This window comes from Dama dama, chromosome 12 (assembly GCF_033118175.1).
Source record: "Dama dama isolate Ldn47 chromosome 12, ASM3311817v1, whole genome shotgun sequence".
In the NCBI taxonomy this organism is placed as follows: Eukaryota; Metazoa; Chordata; class Mammalia; order Artiodactyla; family Cervidae; genus Dama; species Dama dama.
Window position 1 is genome coordinate 54777181 of NC_083692.1, and position 22039 is coordinate 54799219.

The following is a 22039-nucleotide window of genomic DNA, read 5'->3' on the forward strand; positions in this document are numbered from 1 at the left end:
GACCATCAGGGAAGTCCCAAGATGGCTCCATTTATTTCTAAATGAGTCTCCAGAGGAGAAATTTGCACCAATGGCCTGTGAAGGTTATGCTTATAAAAATACCTCCAAAAATAAAAATGAGTCTCTTTCAGTACCTTGAACCCACCTTCTAGGGGAAAGCAGAGCAAATGGCTTGCAAGAAGCACAGAGCCTGGTTGGAGAGATGGGGCTGAGGTTGGTTGGTGGAGAGACAGCAGAAGGGGCAGGCACTGTGTGCCAGGCACTGTACCAGACCCTTCCATATGGTGTTTCACTCGCCTTCACAATGCACATGCCTTCTCACCCTTAGACCTTTGTACAGGCTGTGCCCTCTGCCTGGAAGCCTCCTCATTCCACCCCCTCCTCACCCTTCAAGAGAGTGAATTCTTCCTCCAGGGCCTAGACATGTCTGAGAAGTCTTCTCTGATGCCAAGGCTGGGTTAGGAGCCCTTCTTAGGTGCTGTCGCACTCAGCTATTGCTACAAACAAGCCACCCTGAAACGAAGTGACTTAAAACACTGCCATTTTTCTATTCTCTCTGGCAGAAGTACAGAGCCACTGAGTCCCACAAGGCAGTCCTCACTCAGTCCCTCCTGCGGTTGTAGCCATATGGCCACTGGGGCTTGAAGGACCTAAGGCTTAGTCACTCCCAGGTCTGGCTCCTGAGCGGAAATCACCCAGACTTTTTGGGATCTGGAACACCCCTTCCTACTTCTACGTGGCTTCACCATGCAGTCTGCCAGGCATACAGCCTCAAGATACCTTCTCACATAGAGGCTGAAGGCTTCAAAGGCACGCATACTAAGCGAGAACCAGGCAGAAGCCGAATCATTTTCCATTACCAGAAATCAGGCAGCATCACTTGTCCCCCAGTTCTTTACTTTGAGGCCATTGCCTTCTGATGACTCTTTGACTCCTGAGTTTCATCTCAGGGCTGTAAGAATGTAGAGGAAAGTTGATGAGCACACAACCATCCCTGGAGGGCTTCTGGGAGGAGGTGGTATTGAGGTTGGCCCTTGAAAAAAGAGCTAGGATTTAGATGGAGGGGAGGAGGGAGGAGGCAAACACAGCCAATCCCTGCAAGCAGAGCATGAGAGGCTGGAGCTCTGAGGAAACCAGCCAGGTGGCAGCCAGAACTCTGTGCCAAGAAGATGGGGGAATTTGTCTGGGAGGGAGGTGCCTTCCAACCCCATGGAGAGCCTAGAAATAGAGAAGGTGGACTCTGGTCTGGGGAAGAGTCAAAGGAACAAAGTAATCTTTGTTCCTCAAGGTTATTTGTCATTATTACCTTCTAAAGTTATTTAGTAGTAATGTCAATAGTTAACATTTGTGTCCTAGCACCATTGCCTTGAGGATGTTGTTGTTATTGTTCAGTCACTAAGTTGTGTTCAACTTTGTGGCCCCATGGACTGTAGCCCACCAAGCTGCTCTGTCCATGGGATTCTCCAGGCAAGAATACTGGAGTGGGTTGCCATTTCTTTCTCCTGAGGATCTTCCTGACCCAGGGATCGAACCTACATCTTGAACCTATATTGGCAGGTGGATTCTTTACCACTGAGCCACCTGGGAAGCCCCACCTTAAGAATAACCATCCATGATTAATACATTTCACATCTCATCAGATGTTGGTTTGAAAGGACTCTTCTTGGTTCCCATGACTTTTCAATTCCACAGGCTGAACCAGTTCATATGGCTCATGTAGCCTCTTCTAGAACTCTTTTATTTAATCAGGCAAAGGAGTTATCACTTGCCATCTCTTACTGACTTCCTTACTTTCTCATCTGCCAAAGTAAAGATGCAGTTTCTTGGTCCTTTTCAAGGGTTCATCTTCCTCCAAGGAGCATCAGGGCAGCTGTGGCCACTGTGTGGGGGCATCTAGTACCTGGTGCGATACAATTCTGACACCAATTGCCCAGCATTAGGTCAGATTTCTGGGTAAGGGCACAGCTCCCTACTAGACTGCTCTTATTATAAATGATAAGATGCCTGCAGCCATATCACCTCATTAGACTTTCACTGCATAGCATGGTTATAATCATTCCCATTTTGCTTAGGAAGCCTCACCCCAAACCGCTTAGCTAGTTAGCAGTGGAGACAAAATTCAGCCCGTTTTTTTCTGACCTCAGGACCTTAGCTCTTTACCCCTTCATCTTGCTATCACTCGAGGTGTTTTTTAAGGAGGCTGGTACCACCATTCTTTCATCCTTTCATTCACTTACTCGCCAGAGCCTGCTCTGGACTGCATACATGTTATCAAAGCTTCTCTGAGGACTGTCTAGGGGAACTCATGAGCACTCCAGCCTGCAGAGTGTCTGTCTTTGGAGAATTGTCATCATTCATCTCTCCAACCTCATGTAAATGTAATTTGTGACACAGTTTCAAAGCCCATGTAGCCTTCTGCAGGTTTCTCTCTCCTGTCTGTACCTATATTTCCATAATCCAGTCATGTTTATAGAAATGGAATTCTAGTGTGTGGGGTAACTTTGACTAGAAGTGCATTGGTTGGGAACACATTTTTAATTTATATCATTTTCTTTTCCTAATAAATCTGTCAACTTGTTTATTAGGGAATCTGTGGCATTCTTTTTCTACCACCCTAAACATAGTCACATAAAATTAGTCATAAGACGCTGGTTGAAATTGCAGGGGTTTTTTCCATTTTGATTCCAAAAAGAGATTTTTTTCTATTTGTCCTTCTGGTTTTTTATTTATCTGGCAAAGAAATGTATACAAATATAATAAAAGGAAAGGAAAAAATAGAGAATACATTTTTGTGTTATATAGTGAGAGTATAGTTCTATATTCTGCTTTTTAAGGTTATCTTTTAAAAAAGTGAAGTGATTCTCAAGAGATTAAGCACCATTGTCTTCTGCTTATGGATTGCAATTATCTGCTTATGCAATTGCAATTATCTTCTTCTTCCAACCCCTCCTTCTCAGGCACAGCACACCCACGATGCCATCACGGAGGCTGCCCAGCTCATGAAAGAGGCCGTGGACGACATCATGGTGACACTGAATGAAGCTGCCAGTGAAGTGGGGTTGGTGGGAGGCATGGTTGATGCCATCGCAGAAGCCATGAGCAAGGTGGGTCTGGGCTCCCAGACGCCCTCCTGTGCTCCTTAACTCCATTTCCTCCAAGATCTCCCTCGAAATTGGTCCCAGAGGCTTTTCTCTAAGGAGCCGGCAGTCCAGGCTGACACCACCAAGCCTCCTCTTTTCTTGAGGGGTCTGCTTAATGTACAAATATTCTATCAAATGTCCAGCATACTCTTAATTCTTTATTACTCATTCATGACTTTTGTAAGCTGGACATACCCTTTCTTTCACATTTATACAGGGGGACAATGCAAAAGGCATCCTTGGTCCCCTCACTTATAAGATGAAAGTGAAAAAAAAAAGAAAGTTTAGTCGCTCAGTCGTGTCCAGCTCTTTGCAACCCTATGGACTGTAGCCTACCAGGCTCCTCCGTCCATGGGATTTTCCAGGCCATTTCCTTCTGGAGTGGGTTGCCATTTCCTTCTCCAGAGGATCTTCCCAACCCAGGGATCAAACCCGGGTTTCCCACATTGTAGGCAGACACTTTACTGTCTGAACCACCAGGCAAGTCCTATAATTACTTATAAGATGGAAGTTATTATTTACCTTCCCTGTCCACCTCATAGAGTTGCTGTGGGGAACAGACTCCAAAATGAAGTAATGAAGCGATTCCCAAGTGCTGGTCTTCAAAACGGCTCCTTTGGAATCCCTGGGAGCATTTTAGAATGTACATCCCTTGACTCTATCCCAGCCCTAATCCCTTGGAATCTCTATGGGGTGGTGGATCCTAGTATTTTTTTAATTTAATTTAATCTATTTTACTTTACTTATTTTTAACATGGATCCTAGTATTTAAAAAATCTCCCCATGGTTCTGGCATATAACCCGGTGCAGAGACCACTGAAATGGTAAGTGTTAAACCCTCAGGGAACAGCAGACAGATGTCAGAGGTATCATTTCTTCTCCAGTGACCCTTCAATTGAGTTGGGTCAGTAGGAAAGGATGACTGGGCAGTATCTCGTGCTCTTTCCCCAAGGAATCCTTCCCTAGTCATGCCGGTTGCTACTCATTAGAATGAACAACTCTTCATCAGCATCTAATTGCCGTTCTCTGATAGCATAGCCAAGAACTGTAGACTTCATCTGTGTTTTGAAATGTCCATTGTCAGATGGTGAATACACTAATGGGGTTTTTCAGGATAATAAGTGGTCTTTAATTGCTAATTTAGAGAAGATTGGTTGGTGGGTATCTCTGTAAAGAGATGATAGCCTACAACTATCATTAGGATAATTCCCATTAAACATTATGCAGACATTGTCAGACTGATAACGTCCCAAGCTGGGCTGGGATCCCTCAGAGACCCCAGGCTTGCCTTGTCTAAGCACTCCCGTAGTTTTTGCTGTAGGCTTCTCATGCTTCAGCTTTGGATAGTTTCGCAGAAAATGAATGGAATTCTTCACTTCCTCAAGGCCCTTAGTTAAGTCTTAGTGGGTTTGTTTGATTTTTAGAAAATCAGAACAACAAAGCTTTGAAATTAAGCCCTGTATCTACCAAAGATATTAAATAATGCAACTCAAGGTATAAATTAGAAAGTCAAATGATAATCTTTTCCTTCTTAGGTGGTGCTTTTCACCATCACTCTTCTTCTAGGGAAGAGTTGCATAAATCCCTGGAAGAGGGAAGTCTTTTTTGATGGCCTTTGAGCCTTGCATATTGTGATAGCTCTTCAAGAAGGAAAGTGGCTCTTGTACTGTCCGATTTCAGGGGTATAAAAGCTGTGCTGTCAGCCCAGGACACACTGGATTCTTTTGGAAGTACTAGGAAATAGGCCTGATGTTACCTGAGGGCAATAATTAGGAACTGCTAATAACATGAGCCCCAGAGGCTATGAGCAGAGGGGTTTTTTCCCCTCAGTTCTGCAAGGTATATACAGTAAGTCCCTGTATATGAATGAACCTTCAAGTCGCAAACATGCATCTGTTTCCAGCAAGGAACCGAACCTGTGCCATCAACGTCACACATAAGTGAAATTGCAACTTGCCCTCCATCTCTTAACTGCTAATGATCCTTCAGCTCTACCGTCTCCTACCTCCTCTCTCTCCTCCAGTAGTAACTCTTCTTGCCTATTCACTCGATGCCAGCCCTGGTATGCCAACTATTATAAAGTACTACTGTACTTTTCTAGATACTTTGCTGTAAAATTTTAAATGTTTATTTTTTGTTTTTATGTATTATTCGTGTAAAAAGTATTATAAACCTATTACAGTGTATAGTACCATATAGTTGATTGTTAGTTGGTTACAAAGGCTAATTTTTTTGGACTTAAAGCAAGCTGGACTTACAAATATGCTCTTGGAGTAGATTTCCTTCATATGTAGGTGACTTAACTGTAGTTGGGATTTCGCTGATACTCCTAAACTCCTATCTACCCTGACCTTACATTCCAGGTACCACACGGTGTCTCTTCTCTTTGCTAAGCCCAGCCCGGCCTGCTCATCACTGGGAACTCTGTATTAAGTGGTATCTCAGGTCATTTGAGCACCTAAGCAACAACACATTATAAATATGTCATTTTCTGAGTTTAGGTTATTTGGTTAAAACACTGACATACTATTAGAATCATTGTCTGAAGTTCCAAAAGGCAGTGAGTGGCAGAAAAAATCCAGTGTACACAAAGTTAATTCTAACCTGGGTGCAATTCTTGCCACTTTTAGAGCCTCTGCTCTGGAGGATCTCTTTGAGACTTTTCTCTCTGTATATAAGCACCAGAAGATTTGGGAATTAATAGGTTAGTGAAAGTGAAGTTGCTCAGTCGTGTCCGACTCTTTGCGACTCCATGGACTGTAGCCCACCAGGCTCCTCCGTCCATGGAATTTTCCAGGCAAGAGTACTGGAGTGGGTTGCCATCCTTCTCCAGGAGATCTTCCTGACCCAGGGATTGAACCTGGGTCTCCCGTATTGCAAGGCAGATGCTTTACCATCTGAGCCATGGGGAAGCGGTTACCATGAAGTAATAAGCTTTCTGGGTAACTTTGGGCAAATTGCTCAAGCTTTCTATACCTTGTTTTGCCCCATTCAACGAGCTTAGTCTCAATCTTTGGGATTTTATGACCAAATCCCTTTTCTTTGTTTGCTTTTGTGTTTAGAAGATTTTTTTTTTCTTTTTGATCAAGGAAGGTAGTTAAAGAAACAAAACAAACAAAAACCTTGGTATCTACATCAGCAATATTCCATAAAATAAAGGCCATGTTAACACCGAAAAAAAAGTGGAAAGGCTATAATTTCAGAATGAAGGAAAGTTCTTTCAACTAATTGAGTTTTAAATCCTATTTTTTTTGTTTAAAAGTTGCTTCTTTCTTCTTACTGCTCTCATTGTCTTCACACTGGGAAAATGTTCATCATGGCAGTCCATGGCCGCTGTGTTCTAAGATGCCCTCTAGCTCCGACATCCTGGCACGTTTGCAGTTACACCACATCTCATATGGAGGTTCCCAGCACATGGCCTGACCCTTATGAGATGCCCAACTTATTTATACTGAGTGTGAGAGTCCACACCTCAATCCTCATTTGACCAGTGAGGCCCCCTATCTCCTGATAAAGAAACATAAAAAAATCTATCCTGGAGTTTGTGTTGTTGGTTTGGTAGAGATTACATCCAGTTTATGCAAGCACATTATACTAGGCTACAGTGACGCATTCATTTAACTCACATTGTAGCTGGGATCTGCTCATGATATATAGCTACCACTGAAGACGCCATCTAACCTTTTTCCTAATTGCTCTGTGGTCCCTAGTATATTCCCAGACTGAAGACTGTCTACCAGAGAGCTGCCAGGGAGATCTTCTCAGATAGATCATTGCCTACTGCAGATCCCACCATTTTCTTCATGACTGCAACGTTCTTCATTAAATAGATCCAGCCTGATTCCCAGCCCCTCCACAGCCCTCTCCTGTTCACTGCTCTCACTCTTCCTGTATTCATTTCCGTTCACCTTGTCTCCTCACCTAGGTTACCATTCGGCAACCAGTGGTGATAGTCATGATGATGGTGGTGGTGAGAATGGGTTGCCTTCCTCATAACCATCATGGACTTTATCACCATCATCATCTTCATTATTCTGGTTATCCTTTCCAGCCCATTCATGTAGATGGGATAGCATCTCAGTTGATCTTTATTATAACCTTATGATGAGCTTCAAAATTTCCAATGAAAGACTGGAGAACCAGTTTAAATACCCAGCTTGAGGCCCATTCACTAGTCTTGAAACCAGGTCTCAAATCAAGTCTTCCAAGCCAGTAAAATCCCCAGCCCTTCAAGGGGCAGACCCCCAACCCACTTCTCTACCCCTTCCCCTGCACACTGATCTCTCAATTCTGTAATGCTAGGGTCAGATAAACAAGTTCTTCCTATGTTTCCACCACCTTCTCTTCCCCAAGGTAGATCAGAAGCGAGGGTTCTAGGGTAGAGACCTCTTTGGGCTACCCCGTTCCTAGGAAAGCCCTTTGTGATGGAGGGTCTGCGTCCTCCCCCAGCTCTTTGTCCGCCGTTCTGACTTTCCTGCATGCGTCCGATTCACACCCACCTCCCCATGTGCTTGAGTGCTGTTCCCTCTCCTTGAGACTCCTTCCCCACCCTTTGTGTATGGCAAACCCCTTACCTGGTAAGACTTGACTGGAGCACCATTCCTCCGGACAGCCCTGCCACTCTCCTCCAACAAATGGGGGCTTCCCCTTGTCTGTGTGCCCTGAGTACCTCGTGTGCATCTCTATCACAGGAGTCCCTATCACAGAAGCTGGGGGATTCTGTTGACTCTGGACCAAAAAACTCTGCAGGCCTCTCCATTTTTCCAAGTTACTGATTCTGAAAAATGAAGCTCATGTTGAACAGGCCTCTGATGACCTATGGGCTTTTTTCCTCTCTCCTGTAGCTGGATGAAGGTACTCCTCCAGAACCAAAGGGGACGTTTGTCGACTATCAGACGACGGTGGTTAAATACTCCAAAGCTATTGCGGTAACAGCTCAGGAAATGGTAAGAAAGAAACGGGCTGCTCCACCACTGCTGGTTGCCCTATTTCCCACCACACCACTGGATCTTCAGTTCTTGGGTCTGTGGTGGAGAGAGATCCGTCCTCTTTGTTTCTAGTTCCTCCCAGGCCGCAGCTTTGTCCCGATCTGTGGTCTTTCTGGCTGCCTGTGGTCTCAGGCCCCAGGCCACTGGACACAGGCCACAGTGGACACACTTCTCATGAAAAAGCTCCAGATTAAAATGACTAAGAGTTGAGCATGAAGACAGGGGAGCAAAGGAAAGGGAGAAAATGAGGACATGAGAAGGAAGTTGCGAGTTACAGAGAAAGAACAAAATCCCATTTATCTCACAGAAAACTTGAGATGTTTTCAATTATTAAAGTTACAGTACAAGAGAAGGCTTTTGGAGACAAAACTGAGATTGTCTGATGGAATCAAATTTTAATGTTTGGACAGTGCTTATAATGAGTAGTATAATATTGACAGTCTTTCAGGCAAAATGAAATGCTGTGGTTATATGAAATTTTTTTCTCCTGGCAACAGAAGGCATGTAACTTGTGGAGGTGGCTTTTTCGTTTTGTTTTTTCCTAAAATGTATTCAGAATTGTGTTATATGGATATTTAGCTATAAATGGCATTGAGATTCAGTGAATACTATCTTGATAGGGTTAAAAAGTTGTACAAGGAAAGAAAAGTACTGTCCTCAAAGCATTCATATGAGGACCTAGTAAGAAAGTTCTTAACCTCTGAAGGCTCAGATGTCACAGGATAAAATTAAGAGATGGGCTCTTAGATGCTGCCACCTAAACCTGAGTTGCAGGGACCAGACTGGGCCACCGCATGGTCCCTGCCCCATCAGGCCAGGCACCTCTGTTGATGGTTTTGTCATGTAGTCATTTGTCCACTAGAGGTTGAGCTTGGACCACAGAGGCTCCCCTGGCGGCAGCTGTTCATTCTTAGAAACTCTGCAGATGTGCCAGGCTTGATGTTGTTGAAAAGGACTTGGACTGCAGAGGAAGGAACAGTGCCCATCTCGGCGACTGGGAGAGGGCTGGAGTCGGCCCTGAGCTGGCCCTGCTCAGGAGCGCTTAGGGGCATCATGGCTCAAATCCGGCCGCCCAGCAGCGCTGACTCCTCTGGGCAGGGAGTGCAGCACAAAAGGGGTGAAAATATCTTCAGTGGCCTCAGGAGTTTCTGGAGGAAGGTTCCTCAGCCCGCCCGTCTTGACCGTCAGTGTCCACGCACCTAAGGAGCCCAGTATTGCTGCTCCTGGGTGGGCTGGCTGGAGCCTTGAGGGGTGAAGCACCCTGGGGGGTGAGAGCCCCCCTACACCGACTACCCCCAGGGTCATTGTGCTCCTCATGGCAGGGTCACGTGGAGCAGCTTTGAGCACAGTCTTGTTCTCTCGGCATGCAGTGTGTATTTCCTGCAAACCCACACCTCCACCCAAAAGCCTATGACATTTCCTGGTAAACATGCCTTAGATGGGCTCACATTCCTGTCCAGCTTGAGTGGTTGTATAGTCATTTAACAGATTTTTTTTTCAAGTCCTTTAAAATCAAGGACTTCAAATGCCACAAAGAGTGAGGAAGTATTGTCACCCAGAGTGAGAGAACAGGGGGAACAGAGGGAGGAGGCCTTGGATCCAAGAGGGACATGGACACCTATGTCGGTGGCAGCTTACAACTGCCCTTGTGAGGGGCATTTTTGTCGGAGGAGAAAAAAAAACTAGAAGCAAGCACGTTAGCTCTGTAGAGTACAGTGAGGTGAGTTCTTCTATGAAGTGGAAGAAAACTATAGAATATCTTCAGAGTGAAAAAGGCAGAACTTGACCATTTAGGCTACAGTATCCTCCTCATTGAATTTATGACTGAAACGTCATTATTCTTCAGAGCAGTGTTATCGCAAAGCTGTATTCTGTGAGTTCCTTCCACCAAAAACGTTAGACTTACCCGTCGCCCCAGACACGATTTCCTGATGATCCTGTCCTCGTGGCCTCTCTCGGTGGCATGGTACCTGCTCCCGGGTCCCCAGAGACCAGGCCAGCCTGGGAGCAGTGTATGACCTGGGGCACGCCCTGCCCAGGGCTGGGCTCCCTTGGGGTTTCTCTGGGGGGCTCCCCTGGTGACCCCTCAGGGCAGGGCTGGTGGAGGCTACCGCTCCCGGAGAGTGGACCCCGTGGCCCGGCCTCCACACTGCACAGCCTGAACCCCAGCATGTCGCCTTGACCCGGCCAGGACCCGCTGGCCTCTCGTGTGGGCTGCCGCATGGGCTTTGCTTGAACTGGGCTCTCCAGCGTCCAGCCACCACACGCAAGCCACACAAGCTTAAAAGTGAATGAGACCCTTTGGCTCCCAGTGGTATTAACACATGGTTCTCATGCTTTTCTCTGTGTGTCTGTGTGTGTGTGTGTGTCCTGCTTGTTTTCTTTTTCCAGATGACTAAGTCGGTTACTAACCCGGAGGAGTTGGGAGGACTGGCTTCACAAATGACCAGTGACTATGGGCACCTGGCTCTCCAGGGCCAGCTGGCAGCAGCCACGGCGGAACCAGAGGAGGTCTGCCACCTTAAGTCCCTGTTTTTAGAAGCAAACCCACACTAGTGCCCGCTCCCCCGGCCGGGCGATGGTGGGGGTGGGAGGGACGGGCGGTCTCCATAGCTCAGCTCCACTCCAGAACACCCCGCCCCGTAGCCACAGCCAGGCATAGTTCCCTCTCCTTTGCTGCCAACCCCGCAGGTTCACACCCAGTAGCCCCAGCCTGTGCTCCAGGCTCGCTGCCCTTCCTAAGGCTGCCGGGCATAGAGCCGGAGCCACCTGGGGAGGTGGGCTTTCCGACAGGACTCTGGTGGCAGTTTCCTGCCGGGTCTCCTGTCCCCCAGCCCATCACCTGATGCTAAGAGCAGGACACACATTGCCATTCTACTCTTACTTCCTGTGCTTCCTTAGCAACCCACTCGATTATTTGTATATTTTCCAAAGGCTCACAGAAGTATTAGACAAGCCAAGTATGGGATCTACCCGCCCCCTCCCTTGAGAAAAGTCTATGTAGCCAGCCGGCTTTTGTGAAACAAAGTCTTGCCCAAATATTGTTGGTGGCTTTTGAAGAATTGGTCCAGATCCCTGTCCTTGGATCCCTGTGGACTTCTTGTCCTTCCCTCCCTGTCTTCCCTAAACCACTTTCCTTAACGGCCAACACAGACTTACCTCGAAACACCTATACTAAACTGGCAAAAGATTGACTCTAGAGGCCACTCTCTGAGAGGTCCCATATCTGATCCTCTGAGAAATCAAATGGTCCATTGACCAGCACACAGGGTGGGTGGAACTCTGGGGCCCCTGATTACACCTATATCAGTGTTAAACACATGGAAGGGGCCTGACCCAGTGTGTGGCCCCCTAGAGAAAGACCAGCTTGCAGTAAAGAATAGTAGAGTGAATTTCAGGGACCCAGGGAAAACAAGGTAATGACATCCATGGGATTCTGCCAGAAGGGCAAAACCCTGTCCATGACATTCTGAGATGTACCAGGCTGTCAAGGAAGAAGGTTGTGGCTGGTCTTCCCTTCTCCTTTCAATGACAGACAGTGTCCCCAGGTTACTGTTTCTCCTGGGAGTCAGGTCTAAGCATGTCTTCACCAAGACTCCCAGCGACACTACCGAAGTGAAGACCCAGAACCAAATCACTTTCTAACGTATGTTGTAACAATGCATGTAAATGGGAATACCACATATATATGTACTTGCATACATATATATTCAGCATGGGATGACTTTAGTTTCTAACAGTGCCTGCGTTTTGAGATTTTAGGATGATTGAGTTTTTAGACTGCAGCATGAATAATTCTATTTGCCGTGAGTCTGTCAAGTCACTACCAGGAAAGAAAAATGATCAGAGACCCGAATAAGATTCCATTGATTTCTTTACACAGGCCCATCATTAAAAAACAAAAAACAGACCCCCTCCTCCTTTAGTAAGAGCAACTGGCCTCATAATTCATGTGATTAACATGCAATTTTGAATTTCATAGATAAACATGAGGGAACTTCTGTTACAGTAAGGGAAAGCTTGGTTGGACAAAAGGAAGTTAACATGCAATTTTGAATTTCATAAACAAGCATAAGGGAACTTCTGTTACAGTAAGGGAAAGCTTGGTTGGACAAAAGGAAGAAGTGTTTGGCTTTTCGAGAGGATTGAAAACTAAAAGAGACTGTGATTGTGGGGGAAGATTTGAATCTCTTGTCTCCAGAAATCTTTAAAGATGGAATTTCCATGAGTTTTCTTTGGTTAGTTTCAGTGCTGCTAGCCTAGCTGCATTGCCGAGTGAAGACCTTGCGATCTATAGAGCGCTTTCCACATCTGAGTTCTTATGAGCTAGCAACCCCACCCTGTGTATGAAGCAAACAATTTTCTAATTGCAGCCCAGACCACTGAAACAAAATAGGCCAGGAAAAAAATTGCATTGCTAAAAGCAAAGCAGCAAGCTCCTTTACATCCTGGCCCTGCCTTTGCGGCAGCTGACGTTTCCATTAAGGTTTCCCCTGTTCACCGTTACATCTTGAGATGTGTTTTACATTCCAGACACACGAGCAGTGTGACCTGGAGCGCAGAGGGGCAGAGAGGATATAAAATTACCGGTGGCTTGCTAAAGGAAAATTCTTTGTGTGCCTTTGCCAGACAGATATTTGGGGGAAAACTGAGAAGTTTAGGAGATCCCTGAAGCAATGTAGTTTTTTTTTCCCAAGACTGTGGAATTATGTGTATACCCAGGAGAGCCCCACATCACAGCATGTGAAAATATTTATATCCAGGGCAAGTAAGAAGCTGCCCCCTTCACTTCAGGCCTGCAGTCTGCTCTGCCGAGTCAGCATTTTGGTCTTTTCTAGAGTGTGACAATGACAGGAAAAGTCCTGGCTCTGCCCTCTGAACATTGAGCTGGAGCTTTGTATCTGCTAGTTTTTCCATGGAAAATTCAAAACTTTTGCTAACATCACTGCGATAGCTTCTCCAGAAAAGTTAAAACCCTCTGGCAGCTTGGCATTTTATGGTGTGTTTCCTCTTTTTAAAGGGACTTCCCTATAGCTCAGATGGTAAAGAATCTGCCTGCAATGCAGGAGACCCGGAAGAAGATCCTCTGAGAAGGGAATGGCAATCCAGTATTCTTGCTTGGAGAATCCCACGGACAGAGGAGCCTGGCGGGCTACAGTCCATGAGGTTGCAAAGAGTCAGACAGTTGTGTCTGTGAGCGACTAACACTACACCACTACTACACTTCCTCTTTTTAAAAAAAGAAGGAAAAAGATACAAACCCCATGAGCCACAGGCTTCTAAGTGTAAACACTGGGGAGAGGTTTAGTGATGACGGCGCCATGTCTGAGAGCACGTTGCTGTAACCACTCGTAACACTGGGTGTCCTAAAAACTGGCAGGGACATTTGTCAAGAGCCTGTGGTGAGAACCACAGCCCTCTCCCCCAGATGGGATGGGCGTCCACGCTAGACGTCTCTAAAACTTTCCAGTCCACTTTCTGTAGGTCGGAAAGCAATGCCCTGCTTCTGCCCTGCACGCTGGTTTTCCCCGCCATGTTTTCTGTCTCAGGAGAAACTGTAGTTTGTCAGATAACATCCATTACTGCCTTTCCAACTTCCACAAGCTCTCCCAGGCAAATTATACTTGACCTGGTTTCCGATGTAATTGATCTTGAAGCCTGAGAAAAATCTGTACGTTTTGTTTAGTTTGAGGCAGTAAAAGATGATGGATCAGTGTTTCTTAGACTCCCTCCAATTGAAATAAGAGCCAGAACTTCATGAGAGCCAGGCTTCTAATTTCCCACAAGGCACAAAACCAGGAGACAATCTTCTCCATTTTACTTTTATTTGGGCAGGATGGGGGAATTGAGGGTTTTTCTTGAGGTTTAAGTATTGCTTGACTAAAGTTGCCAATTTCAAACTCCAAGTTTTATGTCTTGGAGCAACATTCCTTTATAATAAACACTGGCAGTGAGTTGGATCACTGGGGGCGGGGGGGATAGGGGGTGGAAGGGGTTAGTCCTGTTTGCTGAGAAGTTTAGTGTTGCTTTGAGAGGCTTAGCATTTTTAAAGCCCTTATCTGAAGCAGCCTTTCAAAATGTATTCCCTTTTAGGATGTTCCTCCAGCAGTACAAAACGTCCTGTGAAATTGCAGTAGCATTGAGTGTGTTGATTCTCGTGTCCTTCACTAACCCATGTGCCCGTGGAGACAGATAGGAATATGCGAACCATTTATTCAATCCATACGGCACAGATGCTGTGCTGGGCTCTGGCCCATCTTCCCTCAACTGCAGTGTGTGAGGCGAGAATCATTTGCCCTTCCCATTTCATAGATAAACAAACCAAGGAGACTCAGGGAACTCTGAGAAATGCCCAGGACCACCCAGCTGCAATAGTTAGTGTTGAACCTGCCCTCCTTTTAAAATTTGACCTATTTATGGCTGCACTGGGTCTTCATTGCTGCACGCAGGCTTTCTCTAGTTGCAATGAGCAGGGCCACTCTGGAGATGCAATAAGCAGGCTTCTCGTTTCCGTACCTTCTCTTGTTGAGAACAGGGCTCTAGGTGCACGGGCTCAGTAGTTATGGCACAGGGGCTTAGTTGCCGGGCAGCAGGTAGAATCTTCCCGGAGCAGGGATCGAACCCATGTCCTCTACATTGGCAGGTGGATTCTTAACCACTGAACCACCAGGGAAGTCCCAAGCCCCGTTTTTTAAATAACTTTTTGGAGTAAGTGAATGTTTCAAGTATAATAAGAAGGTAACAAGTCATTGTGTAGACAGAAAAATCAGGATTCAAACCCAGATTTATTGGGGATCACAGTCTATGCTCTTTGCCCTGATAGTCATGTGACCTAGCACAGACCCAGACTCCAGGACCAAGCCCAGGGTTGACTAAGGACTCCAAAGCTTTTCTGTTGTTGAATTTATTTGGTCTCATCCCTTTGCTTTCTGGTGCTGGTCTTCCTCGGGCTTCCTAACTGAAATTTCCCACTGGTGACTGCTGTGCCAGCTCCATAGTTGTATTTGGAGGATTGCTTGTTACAAACATGATGTCATCTTCAGGAAGGAGGCTGAACATCAGGACGTTAGGGTGTGTTTTTATAGCACAGCCTTCTGAGGGGGCTAAGAGAACATGAGTGGGTGGTGGTGGCAGGGCGGGGGGTGTCTTCCCACCATGTATCATGTCGGCCCATAGATTTCAGGTTTGGGACAGCTCAGGAGTGGGTGCCTCCTCCCTCCACCCCCAGGTGACTGGGGAGTGATTTCGGTGGCCTGTGTTGTCCCAGTGCCCTGTTATTCTGCAAACAGAAAGCCCGGGCTCAGCTCCGTGCAGGGAGCAGGAGAGGTGCCTAGAGAAGGCTCTTCCGGAAACCAGGTCTTTTCCGGCACAGTAACTTCATACCACATTCTCTAGAACCCACACCCAGCTGGTCCTCTGGAAGTTCTGCACATGTTTGACTCGAGTTTCCCTTTTTAAACATTCACTGCACCCCCCCAACCCCGCCTTGCCCTGGGGCATGGGTGGTTTTGTGCTGGCCTCTAGCTGGCATAGCATCTGCTCTGTCTGGTGTGGCCAGGGATCTGTGAGAGAATGCTTCCCTTTTGCTTTATGCACAGACCAGGATCCTTCACACCATGCAACCAGGGCAAAATACAGAAACAGGTTGGTGGCCAAGGCTGTAACTGGCCTTTATAATCCCATCTTTGGGATTATAACTTAGCCTCAACTGTTGACTTTTTGAGTCAAGAATATAAATTTTAACTCCAAAGAAAGAGTATAGTAATAACAAGTTCCTTAAGTTTTAGATGTGGAGTTTCCATGAAAGATTTTATTGGGGAGTGGGAAAGGGTTCTGCTGCTAAGTGGGAAAAAAAATCAAATTAGAAAAACACTGATCTAATGAACAGTGCACTGTGCTTGGGATGAAAGACTTAGATTGTCATCTGGCTTTGTGAGGGATTGGCTGTGTGATCTTGGGGTAATCACAGCACTTCTCTGGGCCTCAGTCTCCTCATCTGTAAAATGGGAAGACTAAACTCATAAGGTCTTTTTTTATTTTGATTGTTTCTTTCTCCATCCCCCCTTACTTGACTTCCCTGTTAGTATCTTGCCCCTTAAAGACCTGTGCTCATCCTTGACAGCAGAGCTCCTACCTTTGGGTTAGCTCTGACTGTTTTCTTTTTAATTTTAAAATTTTTTAATTTATTTATTTTTGGCTGTGCTGGGTCTTCTTTGCTACACACAGGCTTTCTCTTGTTGTGGTGCACTGGCTTCTCTTGTTGCAAAGCATGGGCTCTAGAGCTCAGTAGTTGTGGTACACAGGTTTCGTTTCTCCTTGGCATGTGAAATCTTCCTGGACCAGGGATTGAACCTGTGTCCCCTGCATTGGCAGGCAGATTTTTAACCACTGGGCCACCAGGGAAGTCCCTTGCTCTGACTCTTGAGAACTTAGGGTTACACCATATGGGTCTGAAAAGTCTCTAGAGCCAGACTAAGAGTAGTCTTTACTGGGGCATCCCCCCGCTACGCTTGACCTTATGTTTAAACCAGCAGACATGCCCAGTGAAGAGATGCGCTTAAATGGCATTGCTACTGTGTGGGCTGAATTCAAGCCTCGCTCGTTCTCGATGGTGACCTTGATGCTGCACTAGTCCAGATGTGTTTTCAGAGCTATCTGGTTTCACGATCCTGGCCTGATGCTCGTGTCTCGTTCCATGTGGAGATGGTCAAAAAGAAGCCCTGCCTAATTATAGAGCTTTTGTAGCACCTGCTCATGTGTGATTAGAAGACACCCCAAAGAGCAGAAGCTCACTTCCTGGGCAGGAGAATGCATTACCAAATGGATTTAAACATCCTTTGGGCCTCAAAGGGTTAAGGGGATAACATTTTCCCCTGAAAGCATTATGTCTGTCTATAACAGAATGAGCAGTTGCAGCCTCCTCACTCCCCGGAATTGCCCTTTCATAAACTCTGACACACGGGATGATGTTGGAAGACTGCATCCAGGTAGCTCAAATTCCCAGGTGTGTGAGTTCCCAGGTTTTACTCATAAAACCTGGACTCTCCGAGTAACTCTTCTTGAGAGATTCTGGAGGGATAAGCACCCAGCTTCTAATTGTTGTGGATTTTTTTAAAATAACACTTAGCTTAGGGGTGTTTTGTTCTGTGTTCAGTTGCTTACCTGGGCTGTATTGATCAGACCAAAATGAAGATTGTGAAACGAAGCCAGAAGAATGCAAACTTTGGGAGATGGTTTGCCATTGTTGTTCAGTCGCTAAGTTTTGTGCAATTCTTTGCAATCCCATGGACTGCAGCACACCAGGCTCCTCTGTCTTTCTCTATCTCCCAAAGTTTGTTCATTCATGTCCACTGAGTCAGTGATGCTATCTAACCATCTCATCCTCTGTCACTCCCTTCTCATTTGCCTTCAATCTTTCCCAGCATCAGGGTCTTTTCCAATGAGTTGGCTCTTCGCATCAAGTGGCCAAAGTATTGGAATTTCAGCTTGAGCATCAGTCCTTCCAGTGAATATTCAGGGTTGATTTTTACTATAGACTGGTTTGATCTCCCTGCTGTCCAAGGGACTCTCAAGAGTCTTCTCCAGCCCCACATTTCAAAAGCATCAATTCTTCAGCACTTAGCCTTCTTTAGGGTCCAGCTCTCCCATCCGTATGTGACTTCTAGAAAAACCAAAGTTGGGAAATGGAGGTGGAAATTATTACACCACAAAGAGACAGCTGGCACCTTATCCATAGTGGAGCTTATTTGGCTTTTTTTAAGCAAATTACCATTTCTGATCACACAACCGAGGGGTCATTAAAAGCATGCATGCCTGCTGAGCCAGCAGCTCTAAAAGTGTAACTTTTTACGGAAACCTCAGGCTTGCTGGAAAGGAAGCCTGGGCCCCGCATGGCTGCTCTCGCTCCATGGTACTGCTGAGGAAAAGAGGCATTCTGGTTGGTAAACATAGCAATTTTGTAAGAATTTGAACCCTTTAAAATATGCTTTATACTAAAGCTATATATTCTGAACTTCTAATTACCCTCTCTGGGCTTTTGTGAGGAATCAATGAAATTAAATGCCTTGACTGCTTCAAAGAGGCCCTGACACACAGAAAGGGCTCAATAAACACAGGTTGAATGAATAATCCCACAGAGTTCATCTGATTAACATTCTTACCTAGTGGCTCAGGATACTGATAAGCAATGCAGCAGAAAAGGTAACAAATATTACTAAGCTTGCTTACTGGGGACTGTGGGCATTTTACATTTTCTAAAAAGGGAAGCAAACCCAACCAAATTCCATAGTTCACCAAACACAGGCTCCTAATAACAGTGGAATTTTCCTAGCCAGGCTCCCCTAGGACATAGGAGAAATTTTCCACGGAGGGAAGACCTCGACGGCAGGGACTTCATACTTTGCCTCCCCACCCGGACTTGCCTCCACAGATCGGCTTCCAGATTCGCACTCGGGTGCAGGACCTGGGCCACGGCTGCATCTTCCTGGTGCAGAAGGCGGGGGCCCTCCAGGTGTGCCCCACAGACAGCTATACCAAGAGGGAGCTGATCGAGTGTGCCCGCGCTGTCACAGAGAAGGTAAGGAGCAGCCCTCAGGCCAGGCAGGCACGATGACACCCGGCTCTGCCCAGGTGTTTTCTGACCAGGAAACCAAGCCCAAAACCAGCCAGCCCGGTCAGGGCCAGCTGTCTTCCCTCCCACCCAGGATCTCTCCAGGGCTGGGGCACATCAGGCAGCTGGGGGTGATCTGTCGTCCTGAGAAACTGAGGGGCTGTCCCATCGAGGTCAGGGCCCTGGTGGTCACCTTGATGGGCTTTCCTATGGACAGACTGGCCAGACCACGTCCAAGTCACAGTCAGCACCAGGACCTCTCCTGAAGCCCCTGGAGACACTGTTGCTCCCACCATCCCTTCTCAGGGAGGCTCCCAAGTGCTGAGACTAGGTAAGAAGGACCCACATCTCCTCTTGTGTAACCTGTTTATTTCCAGAGGAGATGGTGCAGTGAGCAGGATTAAGCCCCACAAGGTCACATGGTGGGGAAGGGGAACAGGAGCCACAGGGCCTTTCCTGACTCTATGGGCAGCTGTTGGTAGAGACAGACTCTCATAGCAGAGAGCATAGGGCTCAGCTCAGCTACTTCCCCCTGCCACGCCTCAACTTCCTTGTCAGTCAAGGGAGGATGAAGTAGAATACCTGGCCCAGGGGTTGTGTAGGTTATATACAGTGATAAGTGTCAAAGAGCTTCGCACAGCGCCAGGGACCCCGTTCAAGGTTTGACTGATTTCAACCACTGTTCGCTAACTCTGTTCTCCAACACCTCTTCTCCTAGGAGGTTTTCCCTGGTTCACAGCACCCCGTTCTGAATGTCCTTTCCTCCTGGAGCCTCCTGCAGTTTGCTGATGGTTTTGCTTGGCTGGTTTCTCGGAGTTATTTTTCAGGGCCGCTGCTGTACAGGCCACGTGGGGTGCCGGCAGCAGCACCCGTGCTTAGCGGGTATCTCCCTCTCCTTCACTTGGGTTGTAGGACAGAGAGCTCCTCACTGTTGAGAAGTTTGGCCGCAGGGCTTGAGGGATGCACAGGGGACCCTCCCCCGGAAGCCGCTGGGACAGAGGCTCCTCTGTCCGTGGCCTCTCACTGTGGTCAGGCATCCATCTCCCGCAGCCCACAGGACTGTCCAGGCTTCCCCAGGACGAGGAAATAAATCTCTCAGCTCGAGGAAGGCATTCTCCCTCCTTTGAAAGCCGTTCCTGTTGTTGAAGTTACCCCTGCCAAGTTCCCCTGTAGGAGACTTTGGAACAGGAGCATGAGGGAGGGGAGGAAGGGGTCCAAGTTGCAAGGTGCCAGTGAGCGTGGCCACGCAGCCTGATCTTCCTGAGCTGGCCTCCCTCCGTCTTCCTGCTTCTCCTAGCAGAGTACCCCTGACTCAGGATGCCGGGAGAGGGATCAGAGGAAGGTAGTTGGCTCGTTCAGAGCATCTAGCCTTACGGGTAGATTCCTGCTGCATCTCCCTGCCCACCCATCTCATCCTTACCTGTCTAGGTGTCTAGGTGTGTCTATGTGATCATCCCCAGCCAGGAGGGCAGATCCATAAAAGGAAGACAGCAGGTGGGTGGGGAAGGAAGGAGGGGGCTGGTGTGGCAGGAACATAGGGGGAGGCCTGAGAGATAGGAGGCAGTTGTGAAGGGAGCTCAGCTTCTCTCCACTTTGGCAGGAGAGCCGTCCCCAGGGGTGGGGCAGATCCAGCTTGCCTTGCGGGGAAATGTCTCTAGGACCTTGAGGGTGTGCTGGTGGCAGGTGGTGGCGCGAGGCGGGGGTGGGGTGGAGAGGTTAAAGGAAAGGATCCTCTTTGGACTCCAGCCCGTCTGGGGTCCACTCTGGAGAATTTCTAGTCAAGAGGCAGCCGAGTGAAGGAGTGGCAAGTGTCAGCAGAGGGCTGTTCTGCAGAAAGTCTGATCAGGGGGACAGAAACTGCCACACTGTTCATAGGAGCCTGATCCTTAACCCTCTTTGTGGTTTTTATCATCAAGTAGCATCTGCCCTCTGTTGTGGTTCAGTCACCCAGTCATGTCCGACCCTTTGTGACCCCATGGACTACAGCACACCAGGCCTCCCTATTCCTCACCATCTCCCGAAGTTTGCCCAAGTCCATGTCTATTGCATTGGAGATGCCATCCAGCCATCTCATCCTCTGATGCCCTCTTCTTCTGCCCTCAATCTTTCCCATTCCAATGAGTCGGCTGTTCACATCAAATGACCAAAATACTGGAGCTTCAGCATCAGTCTTTCCAAGAAGTATTCAGGGTTGATTTCCCTTAAGATTGACTGGTTAGGTCTCCTTACAGTCCAACGGACTGTCAGGAGTCTTCTCCAGCCCATCTAGTAAACCCTTATTACATGCCAAGTACTTTATGTGCATTTCCCCCCACTTATTGCTCCCATCAGCCCTGGTTGGTAAGAAGTAACAGCCCCCTTTTCCAGATGCAAAAACTGAGAGGTGAAACAGCCTGCCCAACGTTGGTCGCCAGCAGTGGCAGTGCTGATGACCCCAAACTGCTGGTAACCCCAAGCCATATTGACTCCCAGAGAGAAAATTCACTTTCTGTTTGCTCTGTTTTGTTTTTTACTTTCCTCCCTAGATTTATTGAGATTTATATAGTTGACATATAATACTGTATGTGGTTTAGGTTTCATGGCATCATGATTTCTCATGTATGCTATGAAATCATGACAAGTTTAGTTAACATTCATACTTCATATAAATGCAAAAAGTATATGTGTCTATGTATTTTTTCCTTGTGATGAGAACTCGTAGGACTTTAGCATCTTTTATCAAGATCACAAAGCAGTGTCAGCTATAGTCATCATTAGTGCATTGCAGCCCTAGGATTTACCTTAAAACTGGAAGCTTGTGCCTTTGACCACCTTTCTTCAGTCTCACCACCACCAAACTCTACCCCACCCCCTTGGCATAACCACAAATCTGATCTCTTTTTCTGTGCATTTTATTGGATTTTGTTTCTGTTTTTGTTTTTTCATTTTCATTCAGTTTATTTAAACTAAAAACAAAAAGTTTCTTTTCTTTTTCCCATTTCTCCTCCTCCTCATCCCCCACCACTGGCAACCACCAGTCTGTTCTCTGTATCTATGGGCTTGGTGTTTGTTTTTGTCTTTGTTTTCAGATTCCACATAAAAGGGAGGTTATGTGGTATTTGTCCTTTGATTTATTTCTCTAGTATAATGTCTTTGATATCCATTGCATGTATGTACCACATTTCCTTTATCTAACTTCCTTTGATGGACGCTTAGATTTTTTCTATGTCTTGACTATGACAAATAGTTTTCCAATGAACATGAGGGTGCATATATCTTTTTGAGTAAGTGTTTTCATTTTCTTCAAATAAATAGCCAGAAGT

General features: G+C 46.7%; 1 protein-coding gene across 1 annotated transcript in view; it reads left to right on the forward strand.

The window, feature by feature from the left end:
- Positions 1 to 22039, forward strand: part of TLN2 (talin 2) — a 442622-nt gene that overhangs the window by 369086 nt on the left and 51497 nt on the right. The window contains exons 43-46 of the mRNA XM_061157289.1: positions 2958 to 3104; positions 7985 to 8086; positions 10520 to 10639; positions 18558 to 18704. Of these exons, the coding sequence (XP_061013272.1) occupies positions 2958 to 3104; positions 7985 to 8086; positions 10520 to 10639; positions 18558 to 18704 (516 nt within the window). The remainder of the gene's footprint in view (positions 1 to 2957; positions 3105 to 7984; positions 8087 to 10519; positions 10640 to 18557; positions 18705 to 22039) is intronic.